General features: G+C 31.3%; 1 protein-coding gene across 1 annotated transcript in view; it reads left to right on the top strand.

Annotated features, from left to right (window-relative positions):
* Window positions 1-13,416: 13,416 nt before the first annotated feature.
* LOC142332155 (nose resistant to fluoxetine protein 6-like) overlaps window positions 13,417-20,732 on the top strand; it is a 128,227-nt gene continuing 120,911 nt past the window's right edge. The window contains exon 1 of the mRNA XM_075378426.1: window positions 13,417-13,573. Within this exon, the coding sequence (XP_075234541.1) occupies window positions 13,492-13,573 (82 nt within the window). The 5' untranslated portion in view covers window positions 13,417-13,491. The remainder of the gene's footprint in view (window positions 13,574-20,732) is intronic.

Raw genomic sequence — 20,732 nt, 5'->3', positions numbered from 1 at the left:
AGTTATAAGCTCAGACGTTTATACGAAACCTTGAGTGTGAAACCATGCATGTTTTATACTGCGTATGCTTGATTTATGTATCATTTTAATTACAAAAAAAATTGTATATTAATATTATGTTTTTTCTGTAAAATAATTTTTTGCATCATTTAAATACATGTCTAAACACGCGCGCATGCACGTGTATTTAGTTACAAAAAATATGTGTACGTGGAATATTCCACTTGTCCCAGTAGGTTCTGCTAAACGTTATTCATTGATTAAATTGGAAAAATTTGCTAAATCTTATTCTTTGGATTAAATCGGGTATAAAAATATGCCCAAAAATGCTTTGTTTCTTAGATACACCTAGCTACAATCGATCCCCTTTCTCATTTTGAAAGGTAAAACAATATTATAATGCACTTTTTAAATGGAGTAAAGTAATATATACGAATATATTATATAAATAAACAGGCTGTAATCACACATTCTTCTCGGCACTTTCGTAACTATTCTACTCGTGAAAATAATGGAAAAAATTCATGTAAACTTGTCCTAAATTTCTTCGTTTGCAAATTACGACCAGGGAAAGACTTGGCTTGGATTCCAGCTACCCCGGTGAAATTAGTTCGTACTGAAATTTTTAGGAGTTTAATTATGGGGTAGAATTATTGATTTCTTACGGTTTTTGAGGAAGTAGATTACAGAATCGTATCTAAAGTAATTTTTGAGAAATCTAGGTTGAAAACCACTAACCCACTGAGTTGGTCTAATGGTGAACGCGTCTTCCCAAATCAGGTGATTTGGAAGTCAAGAGTTCCAGTCCTAATAAAGGTAGTTTAGTTACTTTTATACGGATTTGAATACTAGATCGTGGATAACAGTGTTCTTAGGTGGTTGGGTTTCAATTAACCATACATCTCAGGAATGGTCGAACCGAGACTGTACAAGACTACACTTCATTTACACTCATATAAATCATCCTAGTTCATCCTCCGAGGTAATAACTGAACGGTAATTCACGGAGGCTAAACGGGAAAAAGAAAAAAAGGGTGAAAACCAGTAAACTGGATTTTTCAAAATTTCCTTTGTTTAATTCAACTTATCTTACACCATTTTGTTTAGAATTAAATTCTTTACAAGTTTTGTTAATAATTTTTACGCCTTTATTAACTATTTACAATGTTATTGTACGTCAAGCATAAAAAGGTGTTTTTTTCATCCTCAATTTATTGTTTTTCACAATAGATTTCTCAAACTTTACTGGCGTTACGATTCTCAGATCTATGTTTCCGATTTCTCAGGTCAAAACCATAAGAAATCACTAATTCTCTCCTTTAATTAAGTCTTAATAGGTTATGAAAGTCCCGGGGGTACTTCATGGGCTCACATGTATATACATATATATATGTACATGTATGTGTGTGTATGTGTGCGCGCGCTTGTGTTTATATTGCTTCTTTATATATCTCAACTTTATACGTTGCCTTGGGTGAAACAATGGATGACCTATTTCTTTCATGTTTGATATGTAATTTTTTTTAAGTATTAAAAAAATTCTGTACCTTTATCTCAACGTTTTTACGTTGCCTTGAGTGAAACAATGCATGACCTATATCATTCATGCTTTATGTATAGTTTTTTTAAATATTAAAAAAAGTATGATCTTTTATCAATTTTTTTCTATAAAATAATTTTTATATCATTTAAATGTAGGTCTACATATGTATAACATAGATATATAATTCTACGAGAAATGTGTGGAAAGATCATATTTTTCCAGTAAGTTCTGCTAAAACGGGAGAAAATAGGAGAAGAGTTCATATAGAAATTATGCCCAAAAATGTTTATTTGCCTAGATATTGCCACCTAAAAATTTTTGCACTTCTGATTCTTAAAGGTAAAATAATCTGGTATTACAAATTTGCGAATTTAGTTTAAAAGAATAAACCCCTAATTTTAAATGTAATTTTACAATAAATAATGTAATAAAAAAATATACTCCTACATATCGTAATATATTTTCAGAAAGGCCTATAAATTAACTGGGAAAAAAATTTTCCAAAAATATAACATTCATACTGTTTTTAAAATTTTAAAAAGATTACCATAAATCTTTTTAAGTATATAATAGAAAGAAAGAGGCGAAAGAAGAGTGGATTAAAGAAAAATGTTCAGAAGTGGAAAGAGAAATGAACATTGGTAAAATAGACGGAGAATACAGGAAAGGTAAGGAAAATTTTGGGGTACATAAATTAAAATCTAATAATGTGTTAAACAAAGATGGTACACCGATATATAAATATGAAAGGTAAAGTCTACAGATGGGTGGAATATATTGAAGAGTTATACGGAGTAAATGAATTAGAAAATGGTGTTATAGAGGAAGTTGAGGAGGATGAAATGGGAGAAACAATACTGAGATCTGAATTTAAGAGAGCATTAAAAGATTTAAATGGCAGAAAGGCTCCTGGAATAGACGGAATACCTGTAGAATTACTGCGCAGTGCAGGTGAGGAAGCGATTGATAGATTATACAAACTGGTGTGTAATATTTATGAAAAAGGGGAATTTCCGTCAGACTTCAAAAAAAGTGTTATAGACATGATACCAAAGAAAGCAGGGACAGATAAATGTGAAGAATACAGAACAATTAGTTTAACTAGTCATGCATCAAAATTCTTAACTAGAATTCTATACAGAAGAATTGAGAGGAGAGTGGAGGAAGTGTTAGGAGAAGACCAATTTGGTTTCAGGAAAAGTATAGGGACAAGGGAAGCAATTTTAGGCCTCAGATTAATAGTAGAAGGAAGATTAAAGAAAAACAAACCAACATACTTGGCGTTTATAGACCTAGAAAGGCATTTGATAACGTAGACTGGAATAAAATGTTCAGCATTTAAAAAAAATTAGGGTTCAAATACAGAGATAGAAGCACAATTGCTAACATGTACAGGAACCAAACGGCAACAGTAACAATTGAAGAACATAAGAAAGAAGCCGTAATAAGAAAGGGAGTCCGACAAGGATGTTCCCTATCTCCGTTACTTTTTAATCTTTACATGGAACTAGCAGTTAATGATGTTAAAGAACAATTTAGATTCGGAGTAACAGTACAAGGTGAAAAGATAAAGATGCTACGATTTGCCGATGATATAGTAATTCTAGCCGAGAGTAAAAAGGATTTAGAAGAAACAATGAACGGCATAGATGAAGTCCTACGCAAGAACTATCGCATGAAAATAAACAAAAACAAAACAAAAGTAATGAAATGTAGTAGAAATAACAAAGATGGACCACTGAATGTGAAAATAGGAGGAGAAAAGATTATGGAGGTAGAAGAATTTTGTAATTTGGGAAGTAGAATTACTAAAGATGGACGAAGCAGGAGCGATATAAAATGCCGAATAGCACAAGCTAAACGAGCCTTCAGTAGGAAATATAATTTGTTTACATCAAAAATTAATTTAAATGTCAGGAAAAGATTTTTGAAAGTATATGTTTGGAGTGTCGCTTTATATGGAACTGAAACTTGGGCGATCGGAGTATCTGAGAAGAAAAGATTAGAAGCTTCTGAAATGCGGTGGTATAGGAGAATGTTAAAAATCAGACGGGTGGATAAAGTGACAAATGAAGAGGTATTGCGGCAAATAGATGAAGAAAGAAGCATTTGGAAAAATATAGTTAAAAGAAGAGACAGACTTATAGGCCACATACTAAGGCATCCTGGAATAGTCGCTTTAATATTGGAAGGACAGGTAGAAGGAAAAAATTGTGTAGGCAGGCCACGTTTGGAATATGTAAAACAAATTGTTAGGGATGTGTAGGATGTAGAGGGTATACTGAAATGAAACGACTAGCACTAGATAGGGAATCTTGGAGAGCTGCATCAAACCAGTCAAATGACTGATGACAAAAAAAAAGTATATAATAGCAGTAAATATGCCACTACATTTTCAATAAAAAATTATTATTGATTTTAAAGCAATTCGGAATTATTTTGAACGTTAAAAACTTGCTTTTCTTTCTTCCTGCGATCTAATTAATTTTCATTTACTAGCATGATGCATTTAAAAAAAAAATTCAAAAAATAATAAATAGCTTTCAAAAGTTTTTTTTTATTATAATTTTAAAGGATAAAAGGATTTTAATTTTTCTTTTGGAAAATTGATTTTTTGTTTTTAATTTACTATGAAAAGAAGCATCTAACAAAAAAATTAAAGGACTAAGAATTTATAGATGTTCATTGAATTTTTAAGGTGGATATCTTTCCCTACTTTTCGTGAAAGATTTAAATACTGGGTATAAATTTTAGTACAAATTTTTGGTAGGCATGAATTAAAATAAGAAAAAACTTTAAGAGAGTATAATGAAATAAAATGCTTATACCAAAAGTTTCATTAAATAAATTTTTTACCGTTAATCTCTGAAATTAAACAACGTTTATTAATACTTACATTAAATGCTGCTGTCACTTTTTGGTCAATAAAGACCAAAAAACTCAATGACATTTTGAATGAATAATTAAAAGAAAAGATCCATATTAAATAATCTTTCATAACCAACATAGATTAAAATCTTACTCTACCTAAAGAAAAAAAATAACGATGAAATTTCAAACCAAAAGGTAAAAATGAGTAACAAATAAATGACAGAAAGTGTTTTATTTTTGTTTATCCAAGTTGGGATCATGGTCGGTCGGTCCAAATACAGCCCAAACAAAAAAAAAAGTCCCGTCGTTTGTTATTAGGTAAACAGGTGATTATAATACCTAAAATAAATTTGGCAACGCCGAGTTTCCGTAAATTACTTTAAAAGAAATCTTATATCAGTCAAGCTACCGTAATTCGTAATACTAGAGAAATAGAATTCTTTCTGTACTTTTAATATAGATTTTACTTTATGTAGATTTACATATCTACATAAAGAAATTATTTTTAATTTTAAAAATTTAAATAAAAGAATCAGAATATTTGTAAACTTAAATATAAGAATCAGTGTTTATCCAAAGAGTCATATTTTCCTTTTTATTAAAACGTAAATAATCGGGCGCATCTGAATTTTATTAAATTTTAATAAAAAGAATGAAATCACCAAACACAGTATGATTCTATTTTAGATTTAGAAAAACAATCTCTCTATATTTCTTAGAAATTTTACATCGAAAATTCATTTCTAAATATAATTCTTATATTTAAATTAAAATAAAATGTGATCGAATTGAAAGTAAATCATACAGATTGATTTTATTAATCAAATAATATTATACTATTCGTATTATATACTAACAATATACCATTATAATACCTCCTTAGAGCTATTTTAACTTTCCACAATTTAGTTAACTAAAAATATAAAATTATATATATTTTTAACTGTTTTATCTTCAAGTATTTTTTTTTCCAATTTTTTTTATTTGAAATAGAAATGCAGCCTTCCTCAACTCTTCTACCTAGTTTTGCAAACTACCTCGTTGAGCGTTTTTCCCAGGTGAGATGCAGCGATGAGTAATCTGGATTCTTTGTCGTTAGATCAGGAGTTCCACTGGTCCGTCATAGGACCAGTCCTGTACTCAATTTTCACTGAAGAACTTCCGGCTCCGGATTATGCCACCGTCGCCTCATTTCCTGATGATATAGCAATCCTGGCTGTTGATGAAGACCTACACAATTAGCCTCGACAAAGCTCCAGTCGGTATTAGATTTCATCGGCGTATAGTTAACAAAATGGAGAATAATCAGGAATCAGAATCATATTAGGTTTACGAGAGAAGAGTGACTGTCTCTGGATCTATTTGGACGAATTTTCATCTCACACTCTAACAGCGTATGGTTCTGACCGTCTTGGGATTCACCTTGATCGTCGGTTGATGTGGAAGTATCGTGTGAGAGAATACATAGTTACACACGAGGTATAAGAAGCTATATATTGGTTGTTAGGCAGGAATTGGCACTTGTCGCTGTTAATATATACTTGCTCAACTTTTAATATACAACTTGCTTCTAAAACCGATTTGGACGTATGGCATTGAGCAATGGGTACGACGCGCAATAGTAACCCTGAAATTACACAGCGTTTCCAGAATAAGTTTACGAGATTCCATAGCAGAGGAGCCGTGTTTCGCACGGAACAAAGAGATTCATGACTATCTTGAATTACCTTATGTTCGGGAAGAGTCAAACGGTTCTGTTCAAAGCATAGAAAGCGGTTAGATAATCACGTGAACTTTCTAAAGGTTAATCACCTAGGCAAAAACGAGGAAGTCAGGCGGCTGAAATGCCTACGTATGCTGGACTTGGGTGAATCTGAATGACAGTTAACCTGTTTCAATACCGCATATGTGTGTGGAACATCTTCTATGCTTTGATGTGGAGCGTAAATTCTTTCCATTTATCTCCATGAGATTGTTATATTACAACTTGTTTGTCTTTGTCTACTGATTAACGATGTGATAACTTTTTTTATTATTTTACATTAGTCCTTTGTGAACTGTTGAAACTATTTGGGCTTATTCAAATCGAGTGTGTTTATATAGACGAACTTTATATATGTATATATGTACTTTATTTATACTTTTATGTACGATTATATGTAGGTTTTATTGAGGGTGTGTTGGACACCCCTCATCAAGTGCTTTTTGTTATACAGAGTTACTAGTGGTTCCTAACTCGGAACAGATTAGTAGATATCTAACATTTAATTCCACACCGAGTTGCTTCTAGGTATGTCTAATTATAAACTCAACAAAATTATTACTATTATTACTACCACTACTACTACTATTCATGTTATTATTTCATAAAAATTTATTTATTTTTAAGTTTACCGATTCAAAAAAAATTTTAAACGGAAAACTGAAAAGTAAAACATAAATATTACACTATGCCTACAAACCAATCTTTGAAATCGACGCCAAATTAAACAAATCTCGTAATTTTACTACTCAGACATATCTAGATAAAAGTATCTAGATATGTGTGTATGCTTAAACATAAACTACAGAGTCCTGCCTACATGCTGTAAGACATTTGTTAATCAAAAATAATACATTTTCTTTAATCGAAATCTAAACAAATTAAATATATATATATATATATTTTTTTTTTTTTTCATTGTCTAATATTATAATTGTACGTAACCTATTTTTCCCTCATTTACGGGCACCAAAGCAGTGTCGGACTCGCTGACAAGTTCCACAAGATGATATTAGGTGCGTATTGTACTTCTGCGCACTCCCGACTAAACCTCCACTCCTGGCTACCCCCTTCTTGGTAAAGATGAAATGCACATCAGGCATTTCATCGGGAAGGGGATAAAACGCCTATACACACAATCAAACACCACATAAAAGTCACATACACCAAAAATATGACATAAGGCAAAAGAGCACTTCACACGCAACACAAATTAACAGCAACCACAAACTACACACGTCGCTACACATCACAAGCTACATACATCCCCTTATTATCAGTAACACATTCGTCAAAACTTACTCAGCATATAAAAGCAACATACCAATCATACACCATGCACACACACACACACACACACACACAATTGCATCATAGACACATCCCTCAACAACACATAAAATCATAAACAGTCACTGACATACAACATACTTATCACTTACCACGAGCCACTATCGGACGCATAAGAGGAGTACCCCCGACCTCATCACATCCAGGCGACCTCCACACGTAAGGGGGACCCCCTAGGCGTTCAGCCGAGAGCCTGACCTCCCAAACGCCCTCCGGCGACCCCTTCTTCCCCTGCCCCTGCGGGACTCCTCCCAAGCGTAGAGCTCCTGCATTACTTGCCTGGCCAACATTGCTACGGCCGTCCAATTAGTTACACTCTCAAGCATGATCCGTTGTACTTCCTCAGATGAAAACATATCCCTTCTGCCTATTGCATGCAATGCTTCTTCACTCCTGTGATCCTCGAATCTGCGACGGCTGAAACAACTTTTTTCCCGTGAGACGTGAAAAACGTCTCATCCACACTTTCACAAACCGGACAACATGAAGAGTAGTCAAGTCCAAACCTATGAAGATACTCTCTAAATCCTCCATGGCCCGCCAGAAACTGTGTAAAATAGTAATCCAGCAAGCCATGGGTACGCCCGCACCAACCCTCGAGGTCCCTTATCATGCGGTACGTCCATCAACCCCTGTCACTGTCATCCCACCGCCTCTGCCATTCCCTTCTCAAATCTTCCATAATGCAACTGCCCTTTTTTCAGCGGATCTTAGAGCAACTAGTTCTTTCATCCTCTTCCTACGAAGAATTTCCAGGTCTACCGGTAATATTCCCGCTAAGACATCTGCAGCCTTGATTCGGAGACAGCTCCTTCTTTTTATCGCTTAGAGAGCAGTATTTCTCGACACGTTTAACAGGTGTCGATGAAGGCGTCTTCCCATCACTCTAGAAGAGGCAGCAACTCGTCCTCCTACCCAAACACGGGCAGAATCTTGAGACTACTTTATCCGACTGACGATTATGTCTAATGGACTCGCTGGGAAAGTTGTTCGAAATATGATCTATCTGAGGCTTGCTGCAGCAGTTGGGCGCGCAGGAAGGATATCTACAAACAACAATACATAAGGTTTTATGAAAGGCATATATCTACGTTTTAGAAGCAATTTCCAAAGTTTGTGCTGCTGCTAAAGAAGCCTTGCAAACCAGACGAGCAGGTAGTAAGTTCAAATACTGCGCTCTGTCACAATAAACGTCAAGTACGCATTTAACAGTGCGAAAACTAATGATAAACTATTGATATTCCCCCAATCTGAAAGAGATGATATCCTCATATCTCTCTGATAGGATGTTATTTTATAACATGGACGGCTGTGTAAGGGCTCGTAGGATGTCCTGCAGTGTTCTACGCTGGGATCTACTCTGAGGTTCTTATGTACGACCAAGATATTAAGAATTTCCCAACCTGAAGATGTTACCCCTGTAGTATTGGCCGTCGACCTAGCCACACTGATTGGTTTTAAAGAGACTGGGAGAACTGGAGAATTTATCCAGGCTTCATACTACAGGCTAAAACTCTGAATGAAGGAGGCCGGCCTCCTTCATTCAGAGCTGGTCGTTGTCACGGCTAAAACTAAACGCGAAAACATATCCGTACTTCTCTCACGTTGCAAAATTGAGGCTAAGCTTGAGATTAAATACCTTGGCATACGAGGTCAATTCCTTGAGGTCAAATACCTTGGCAAAGACAAAAGATCAATTTTGGAGTTCACATGCAGAAAGCTGTAGAGAAAGCGGACAGAATGACCCGACCGTTGTTTAGACTGCTGCTCAATAAAGAGGGTCGAAGACAGAGACGTAGAGCACTGTTGGCCAGGATAGAAACATCAAAATTATTGTACGGTGTCCCAGTCTTGGTGGGAATGTTGAGCACTACAATAAATAACAGAAGGATATCAGTGGTGCACAGGCGTGCCTGCTTCAGGGTTTGTTCCGCATACTTGGTTGTTTCCATGGATGCGGCTGAGGTTCTGGCGGGTCAGATGCCCATCGACTTGCTTGCTGATGTGAGGAAAAGACTGGGAAGTGAGCGGGTCGCCCAAAAACGAATTTTCTTAAAATTTTCCTTTCTTTGAACTCCAGTCTTTCGATTGGGCTGGATTTGGATAATGTTTTGGCTGCATACAGGGCTTCCGGTTCGATTACTATGTTGCAGTGTTGTATTTTTGCATTCTAGGAAGAGATTTTATTATTGTAGATGTTTTCGGTAAGTTGAAAGGCTAGTTTGAGTGTTTCTTCTGGTTTCCATTGCCTTTCTCTAGCGGCATTTTTTGCTGGTTGTTTTTCAAGTTCTTGAGTCCTGTTCTTTTGTTTTATCTCATGTCTAAGCTAGTAAGGCCATGCCGTCTGTGAAATCTGAACAGTTGATTTTGATACCTTTTTTGTTCCTAGCCGAAATCCACTTTGAATTTTTTTGTTCTATTCTCACACTTTTTTTTTCTTTTTTCATGCTCTTTAAATTTTTTTCCTAAAAAACGTAATCAATTTCGTAAAAAAAAGTGTTTCTCTATTTTATACTTGTTTTTTTTAATAGATAATAGTGATTTTTACTTCCTTTTACTTTTTCAGATTTCAACGGAAATATCCATTTTGACCATCCCTGAATCCATTTTGACTAGTTTCGGCATGACATCAGTACGTACGTACGTACGAATATATCTCGCATAACTCAAAAACGATTAGCCGTAAAATGTTGAAATTTTGGATTTAGGACTGTTGTAACATCTAAAAAAAAATCTATCTGGTTTTCGACTTTTTCTTAACTGCACTAATAAACCGACATTGTGAGATTTTCAACAATGTATTTTTTTTTTTGTCTTCAGTCATTTGACTGGTTTGATGCAGCTCTCCAAGATTCCCTGTCTAGTGCTAGTCGTTTCATTTCAGTATACCCTCTACATCCTACATCCCTAACAATTTGTTTTACATATTCCAAACGTGGCCTGCCTACACAATTTTTCCCTTCTACCTGTCCTTCCAAAATTAAAGCGACTATTCCAGGATGCCTTAGTATGTGGCCTATAAGTCTGTCTCTTCTTTTAACTATATTTTTCCAAATGCTTCTTTCTTCATCTATTTGCCGCAATACCTCCTCATTTGTCACTTTATCCACCCATCTGATTTTTAACATTCTCCTATAGCACCACATTTCGAAAGCTTCTAACCTTTTCTTCTCAGATACTCCGATTGTCCAAGTTTCACTTCCATATAAAGCGACACTCCAAACATACACTTTCAAAAATCTTTTCCTGACATTTAAATTAATTTTTGATGTAAACAACTTATATTTCTTACTGAAGGCTCGTTTAGCTTGTGCTATTCGGCATTTTATATCGCTCCTGCTTCGTCCATCTTTAGTAATTCTACTTCCCAAATAACAAAATTCTTCTACCTCCATAATCTTTTCTCCTCCTATTTTCACATTCAGAGGTCCATCTTTGTTATTTCTACTACATTTCATTACTTTTGTTTTGTTCTTGTTTATTTTCATGCGATAGTTCTTGCGTAGGACTTCATCTATGCCGTTCATTGTTTCTTCTAAATCCTTTTTATGCTCGGCTAGAATTACTATATCATCAGCAAATCGTAGCATCTTTATCTTTTCACCTTGTACTGTTACTCCGAATCTAAATTGTTCTTTAACATCATTAACTGCTAGTTCCATGTAAAGATTAAAAAGTAACGGAGATAGGGAACATCCTTGTCGGACTCCCTTTCTTATTACGGCTTCTTTCTTATGTTCTTCAATTGTTACTGTTGCCGTTTGGTTCCTGTACATGTTAGCACTTGTGCTTCTATCTCTGTATTTGAACCCTAATTTTTTTAAAATGCTGAACATTTTATTCCAGTCTACGTTATCGAATGCCTTTTCTAGGTCTATAAACGCCAAGTATGTTGGTTTGTTTTTCTTTAATCTTCCTTCTACTATTAATCTGAGGCCTAAAATTGCTTCCCTTGTCCCTATACTTTTCCTGAAACCAAATTGGTCTTCTCCTAACACTTCCTCCACTCTCCTCTCAATTCTTCTGTATAGAATTCTAGTTAAGATTTTTGATGCATGACTAGTTAAACTAATTGTTCTGTATTCTTCACACAACAATGTATAATTCGTACTTATTTTCATTGGTTCCAGAGTTATAGCCAAATAAAATTTTAATTAATGAAATATTTTTCTTACAAGAGGAAGGCACATCGGTTTAAATTCGACTTCATCTCCTTTTTTTTAATTTAAATATATCGATTTATTAATAATTATTAATCTCCGAGTGTAAAAAAAATACAATAAATAATAATTCCCTAATAATAATAACAAAAAAATTGAAAAAATATGAAAGTTTTTAATGAAATAAAATGTTATGTACTTTACATTTAAAAAAAAAAGTATGTATGTAATTTAATATGTGTACAAGGAAGTCATATGGTGTCTACATCAGATTTTTTTGTTTAAAATTACATTATACAAAACAGAAATTTAATAGAAATTGAAAATCGTTTTAAAATTTATGAGACCAGAAAGTGGCAGAAACAGGCCAGTTGTGCCACATATTTTCATTTTATTTCATCAATTGAATGATTTATTAGTTTTAGGCCATCAGATATTTTAAATTGTATTCATTTTATATCAGAATAGTTTTTGGTTCCTTCAAAATTTATTGACTTAAATTTTGGATTTAATAATTGTTATTTTTAATATAATTTATTTTTTTTTGTTAACTTACATTACTTACAGGTTAATTTTTTTAAAATATTTAACAAGCTGCTTTTGTACGAATTGATTATCGAACCGGTTTGCAAATACAGAATCAAACTGTGAGGTACGCCAATTACCAGCAATATAAAGATTATTCAGCGGTTCCAGAAAGTATTTACAAGATGCATTGCCCAGGCGTTGTGGTTCTACGGAACAACAAAATTCACGCGTGTATAGGGTTATCATGTGTTCGAGTGGAAGTCGATCGATTTGCAATTACGTATAAAATAAGACGTTAGCTGTTAACCTCTTAGACAATGGGAAAGATGTACTGAAGGCGATTAAAGTGGCACATATATTTTTCGTAAAAACCTAATAGTAATCTCTGGGCGAGGCCTCTCTTCTTAAGTTGTGCATCATCAAAGTATTTATATTTATGACCATTTGTATTACTAATGTTATTTGTTCCTGCGGTTACTATTTTTCTTTTTACCTTTTGATTTTATTCCCAGTAATTGAAATTATTATGATTTTTAATTCATTATTGGCTAGACTTTATCAGTGCTTATGTTACCTTTGATTTACTATTAATGTTTATAACCTCAAAACCGATTGCTTTTTCTTGTTTTTTTTTTGGTGTAAAAGAAAAAACTTTCATAAAATATTTCCAAAGATTTCAGAAAAATTCAAGGCGAAAGAAATTATTCTTATGAAATAAAATCGCTCTAATTAAAACATATATATATATATAGTTTATTATTGAAATGTAAATAAACATTGATTAATTTTTTCAACTACTTTTGTTGTTTTTGTTAAAAAAATTTCTCTCTTTTCTTTATAATTAACTGTTAAAATAATTTTTATTATGTACGATAATTTAAAACAGATAAATTAGATTTAAACTAGATAATTCTATTGCGATTAAATTCACGTTTTACTATATTAGAGGAATACTTTTCACTTAAAACTGGTTTACATCTTTACTTATTGCAAGGTGAACTAATTTAATTAAAAATTGTTCTGTTAATTTTACAACCAAAATATCAATGATAAGAAATGGAAACAGTGTAGCATGTTTCGCTTGAAATTCGCAATATTCTTTATGCGTAAGTATAAAACTACTTTACTAAGGTCGTCTAGATTCTTCAGTGACTTCTGGCCGGTGAACAGAACTGCTGTGTGGGGTTTATGAGAAGTATAGAAATACACGTAACCCTGGACTTGTGTAACAATACATTTCTGTAGCCTATACCAAGTTTAGTTTACATTCATCCAGGATGGGAAGCGGGTCGAATTTTTTAATGTGGTGTTATATTTTAACAGTTACATTTGGATTACAAATTTTTAATGTTTTTGCAGGTTGGTAGTTTATTTTTGTAATTAAAAATATTTATATACATCTTTTGAACTATCTAAAAATATATTTATTTTTTTCAATTATTATTATTTTTCTTAATGATTATTATAATAATTTGGTTTTAGAATTGAGCAGATTTTACTAATATTTGCTTATATGAACATTTAAAAAATAATTTCAAAAATATTATTTTTAATTAATATTTTTTTTATTAATATAATTTGCTGTTTATTATTATTATTTCCAAAATAAATAAATTATTTCTTGACCTCAAAAAACAGGAAATTTTTATTTTTTTTTGTAAAAACGATCTATAATTAAAAAATTGTTGAAATTATTATTTTTCTTAAAGTTATTTAATTTATTTTTTGGTATTTTTTCAATTTTGTTTATTATTGTTATTTTCTTTTGTTTTATAATTTTTATTAATATTTAATTAGATTGAACAATCTACATAAGAAGATACATTTTGTGATTTAGCTTTCTTACATTTTGAATTTTTTTCTTTTAAATTTTTAAGGGCTCGTTTAATTATTATAGGGTTGAAGTTTTTTTCTAAAGTTGGATAACATTTAATATATATATATATATATATATTATTTATCAAATAATAAAATTTGTTTGTGTGTTAATTTATAAAACAAATTTAAAAACATTAATAAAATAAATTAAAATAAAATTCATACCAATTTCCACAGGGCTAATGAATATTAACTGGTAATGCTCACTCTTTCATGAAAATAATAAACGTTTCTGTGCTTTATTGTCATCTGCTTAACGCTTACCGTGGGTAGATATCGTAAACCAACATCTTAGATGTATATATTCATGTAAAAAATTGTTAAAATGTCTTCTTTCTTTTTCCTGTTTAGCTTCTGGTAATTACCTTTCAGATAATACTTCAGAGGATGAATGAGGATGATATGTATGAGTATAAATGAAGTGTAGTCTTTTACAGTCTCAGTTCGACCGTTCCTGAGATGGGTGGTTAATTGAAACCCAACCACCAAAGAACACCGGTGTCCACGATTTAGTACTCAAATCCGTGTTAAAATAACTAAGTTGTATTAAAGTAAATATAAAATTTGTTTTTTTATTAAATATTTTAATCATTTAACTGAACTTTTAATTTTGTACTCCGAACAAATTTTGATGCTAATTAAAATCAGCTAAGCAAATAGGTAACTAAATTTTAAACTACTTTTTTAATACTTGCGTACATTTAAACATTTTTCTTGGATTTAATACAGAAAATAACAATAGATTTCTGTATTCAATTTACATATTTCATGTTACCATTTTTTTATTTTCATAATTTTTTTTTAATTTTCTACTTGGAAACTTGCACAAAAATGTTATTTGATCATGTTTTAACAACATTGTTATATTTAAATAGATAGAGATACATCTAAACTTAACTATTTAAAAAAAATAGTTCACAATTTTTGCTTTTTAGATATTGGTACAAATTTGTTCATGAAAATTCATAATTTTTTCATGCCTTCGTTTTACCGACTTTTCGAAGAAAATTACGGTGTAACTTTTTATGGTATGGTGAGAGTTGGGGTTGAAAATTAATTTTTTTTTCGTGTTTTGAGGTATAAAGAGTCTTATGTATAAACCTTTTTGGCTCGAAAATGTCCAAAATTACTAAATAAATTTTATTGAAATTTTTATATGCTTTAGCAGTATATCTGAAGTATATCGGAAGTTAAAAGTTTGGTTTGTTTTGATGCTGAAAATTGGAACGTTATTGTTTCTTTATCTGCGGAATTTATCATAAGAAATAATTTTATTTTTTCTTGTAGTGCGTTTTTGACATTTAACAGTTTTTTCCGATTAAAGGTTTTTGTTGTAAAATTTTATATAAGAATGATTTAATACTTTTTCAAAAGGAAACAAAATAAAATAACGAAAATTCGGTCTTCTTGTACAGATCTGCGTAAAAATTTTTCTTTCCCTTTTTATATTATCGTATTTTGAAATATTCCTTTAACAATTTCTAATTAATAGATTTAATTTTATTTTAAAATACATCGTCAAATTATTAATTTTTTAATTGGTTTAGAAATTTACTGTTCATTCGACTCGGCTCTTACAGGCAAATAGGATCTAGTAAAAGATTAAAGGCCATTACATCCATCATGAAGGCTGGCAATAATTATAGCACTTCATTAATATTACTTTATTATTAATTAATTAATTATTTTTTTTTTTAGCTCTTACAATTATATTACACCAATTCTGTTATTACCAAATCCTAAGGTAAATAAACTTTTATAATCTTCTTTTAAAAAGACTCATTTTCTACATTATATTACGAATTACTTACAATTTTCAAGTCTCAACTTGAAAAATTACGTGCATGTTCTGATTTTTTTTTAATGTTATTTTTGGTTAAATGTCACTAGTGTTGTTATTTAATAAAACTTGTTTAATATCTATTTCATGGTTACCGTTGTAGCTATTTTGGTTCTGAAGGTAATAAATAATAAAAATAAACTATATCATATTATGTTTCTTGTCGATAAACAATAGTTAAATTATTTATTTTATTTTTTTTGTAACGCCATAGCAACTTTACAATCTGTTCAATAAGACAATTGAACAATAAGTAAATAAGATCTGCTTGAACCAACATTAAGTAGCCACAGACCCAGTGGTTTGTGACTTAATAATAATAATAACGAAATAAAGGAAATGAAATAGAAGAATACTCTGTAAGGCCGGACTATAAGTTACCTAACTGAGACGATAAATCAGATCGCGAATATTGATTCTGACCAATCTTGAAAAATCACTGATTGTGTTATCCAATAAATTAACTGCCACATAATTTGGTGCTGATCCAAACGATTTTAATAGAGTAGGCTGGCCAGAGAGATTTCCTGTCGAACGGTTCGCAATTTATAATCATTATATATGAGTAGAGACCGGATTATATGCAACATAAAAAGCTTGAAATATGCATGTAAAGTGTCAAAATATGCTACTTAAAATAATAAAAAATAATAGTAATTATTAGTTTTATTATTTCAAAATCACCATACAGTAAGTAGTTGAATAACAGATCGATAAATTCGATAATTAACAATTATTTAATATTTTGTTACTTTTGTAAAATAAGCAATCAGAGGTATTGTTCCGCGGCTGTTAAGTGCGCTCTAAGAGCCGTTTGGCTCTTAGAGCTAAACGGTTTGGCCGGCTACAACATAAGATTTCATTCATTAACAAGGTACCCTACTGAAAAATATTGTAATGTAGCGAAAATATGCATCATCACCAGATTTTAAGGAAAATATGCAATAACCGGTGAGAATGTGCCTAATATGCAAATGCATATGTAAATATGCAATTGCATATAATCCGGTCTTTATATATGAGGTTTTTTTTTATGTACAAGGGTATGTTTAGCATTTTTCGCAGTGTTTTTGTTAGGCTAAATGAAGTAAAATTTGTTTTACTAAAACTTAGCCTAATATGCTTGCATTTTATATATATCCGGTTTAAAACTTGAATCACTGATTATAAAATAATATTAAAATTTAAAAAAAAAAAAAAAAATAGTTAATATTTTTATCGTAATTTTTTTTTTTATTGATTTTTTAATTATAAATTATACTTATTAGTGATAAAATATAAAATAATAAGGTTTATTATTTTATAACTGACATTACAAATTTTATATTCTTTTATTGGTTTTATAATTTTTTTTTTTTTTAAATTTAATTACAATGTATTAAAATTTTGTGTATACAGAATTAAAATCAATTGCAAAACTCTTACGTTTGTATTTAGTTTCTTTATATTTTACTCAGAATCAAATTCTCTACAAGTTTTTTTTTTTAATATTCATATGTTTATTACCTATTTAACAAATTTATTTGACGCCAATATAAAATAGGATGTTTTAAGACTCCAATTTTTTTACCCTTTTTGTATTTTACCCCAGATTTCTCAAAAAGATTGTAAATACATTTCTAGGACCTATTTTTTTTTTTTCAATTTTTCCGGTCATATTTTATAAAATCACTAAATTTACCCCTTATTTGGGTTCGATTTGGGTCCAAATTTTGGCTAAATATTATCGAAGGCTCACAAATCAGGGAAAATATTTCACCAACTGGTATCCACAAATGAAGCATTTAAAAACCTACATTTATATGAAATTTCTCTTTAATTTGCACCAATAGAACATATCCTGAAATTTATGTATAACATAAAATATGGGAATCATTAAATAACCTAACTAAAACAAATAAAAATATAATTTAATAAATGTTCCTACGTTGCCCCTACCTTGAAACGACCTACTTTTAGGCATGATACAAATAATATGGTCCCTCAAAGAGCAACTCCAGACTTTTATATGAAGGGGTAGAATTGTGACACATCATTTTAAAGGGTACTGAGAAATAAAAATTTTGCTGTATAAAACTTCAGCTGGGACCCTAATAAAATTAGCGGCTATTTAATATTTTTTATAGGTAGTTTCAAAATTAGTCTCGTTTATATCCCAAGTGATGGTCAACCTAATTTTTTTTCGGTGAGTCGAAGGAATACCATTTACATACTGAGTGTCGGACTCGCTAAAAGGTTCCACAACATGTTACTAAGAGTGCGAATGTATGCCTGCACCCTACCGCCTAAACTTTCTCTATCATCAACCCGCCACTCGCGGGGTTGGATCGGAAGTTTAGCATCGCACGTCCCTCATAGATGCCATCGGGTTCAGGAGATTCAGGGGGCCTACCTATTTATTTTTTTATTAATATTTTTCTTAAAAAAATAATAATTAAAAAATTTCATTAATAATATCAGGAATTAAATTATTGTTTATCAATCTGAACCAATAAAATTACCACTCTGATAAGCGATTTACCAAAAAATAGATTCATTTATGCCTTACCCAACCTGATAAGAAACTATTAGTTATTTAATTTTTACTTCCCGGGATACATAGCTAGAATAGCTGTATTAGAGAGGAAAGTAGGTGATCATTTAAAAACTGGGGCATCGAATTTTTTTGTAAATCGTTACTTTTTAGGATCTAACTAATTCATCTAAATCAAAAAAATATATATGTTTGTCGCACTGCTTTTGGATTTATATCTCAGGATTTACAAACCGATTTTAATCAAATCTGGCTCAAATATTTCTATTTATGGGGAGCATTGATCGTATTAAAGTTTTTTCATTTTTCGTTAAAGATGTGGGGAAAATCTCGGAAAAACTAATTTCGATTTTCTTCACAGGTATTTTAGAGAAGACTTTATTAAAGCAAATTTGTTTCCTAAAACGCATAAATAATTCAAAAAGTCTTTCAAAAAATCAACCCCAACTTCTTAAAATAAAAATATATGTTTTTTTAATTCTTTTACTTCTACTTCCCTTCGGTTTAAATATTTTTTCAACTATCTTTTGAATGTTTATACTTTATGAATAGAGCTATTAAGAAATGTATATATGTTTTTACTTTCCCTTCTAACGCTATAGCAGAGCTAAAGCTTTAGAATGGAAAGTATTGTAATCGGTCAAATTTGGGTATATGCGGTTTTCACCGGATCTTCACGTTTTGACACCTAAGGAACCCAAAAAATCTATTGTAAATTTTCCGGAAGTTCGTATGTACGTGTGTGTTTGATGTCGCACTCCTTATATCTCCAAACTACTGGACCGATTTTCACCAAAATTGGTCAGATTAGTTCTATATATCGGACATTGAATTTTTTTTTTCGGATACCATTCAATTTTCAACTTAAAAGGTCAAGAGGGTGAAACTGTAGAGCACGGTCACCCTCAGTAACTAGGAATTTCGACTAATTAAGGTCATATTTTTCTTTGGTATATTTGTTAACAATTAAAAACTAATATTTCCAAAAAATGTTTTTTTTTACAAAATCGCATCCGCACCCCAAAAAATGCTCTAAAAAACTAGTGGCTAAGTGGGTATTCTGCATCAATAGTAACTTTTCTAACCACAAGGAGCGCTAGTGTCATACAGCTGTTGTAGTAGTCCGCTATGTTGTGACGTTACAGATGAGTCGTATAATTAAATAAATGAATAATATTTGTTTAAAGTGTATAAAAGTATTTAAAGTGGCCGCTAGTACCGCCACACCCGCGCGATTGAAATACAGTATTTGCGCGTGCTTTAGTTAGAATCATTGATTAAATAAACAAAAAATATTATATGGAAATAAAATTATAAATATTTTTAATTAATTTATATGTGTACGTGTGTCTGTCTCTCTCTCACTCACTCACTCTCAATCTCCCTTTGCGCGCGCGCGTGTGTGTTTGTGTGTAAGCCGTGTGACAGAAAAGTCCTACAACTGTTTTTTAAGTTTTTTTTTAACTTATAGGCCCTAAAAGTTTTTTTTTTTTTTAATTTCTCTTTATCTTATTATAGCCTTATTTAAGAAGGTGTTAGATTTAGAGAAAACTATACTTAAGCTGATTTGTTAAGCTTAATCTATACGTGAATATTTTTAGAAAAAAACATTTTTTAAATGTATTATTAATAGCCCGGGAGAAAAAAGACTTATCAATACTTTTTTTTTTTTTTTAAATAACCAATTTTTACTGAAATTAACATATTTGTTGAAATATAATAGCATAAATTTTTCCAAAATGGATGAGAAGAGTAAGAAAGGCTTAGTTATTTGACAAATAATAATTTATATAAATAAAAATGTAAATATTATTTTTACAAATTCTTGAATCTCCGAAAGTTCTTCACCGATTGCTTTGAAATTTTGACACAACGTTGCATTCAAATATGTGCGTGTTTTTATATACCTACTATTATATAGATGTCATACCTCTGACAGGTAAAACATGCGTTTTTAAAAAAAAACAACGATATTTGTTGGTCGTAAAAGCAACACACGCTATATTAAATATTTTAGGATTCCATTTCAATGTTTCCAATATGTGTATCCGCTATAGACTAAAAACTACAAGACCGATTTACACGCGGGGAAAAAGGGAGAAAGGGAAATATCGGAAAAGGTAAAACGGAAGAAGAAGGGGAAAACGGGGAAAATGAAAAATGGAAAGGGGAAAGGAGAAAAAATAAAAATAAAAGGGGAAAAGGAAGAGAGAAAGAAAAAAAATAATGAGAATTGGGGGAATGAAAGGGAAAGTCGGGGAAAAGGG

This window comes from Lycorma delicatula, chromosome 11 (assembly GCF_047948215.1).
Source record: "Lycorma delicatula isolate Av1 chromosome 11, ASM4794821v1, whole genome shotgun sequence".
NCBI lineage: Eukaryota > Metazoa > Arthropoda > Insecta > Hemiptera > Fulgoridae > Lycorma > Lycorma delicatula.
This window is presented reverse-complemented; position numbering and strand designations above follow the sequence as displayed.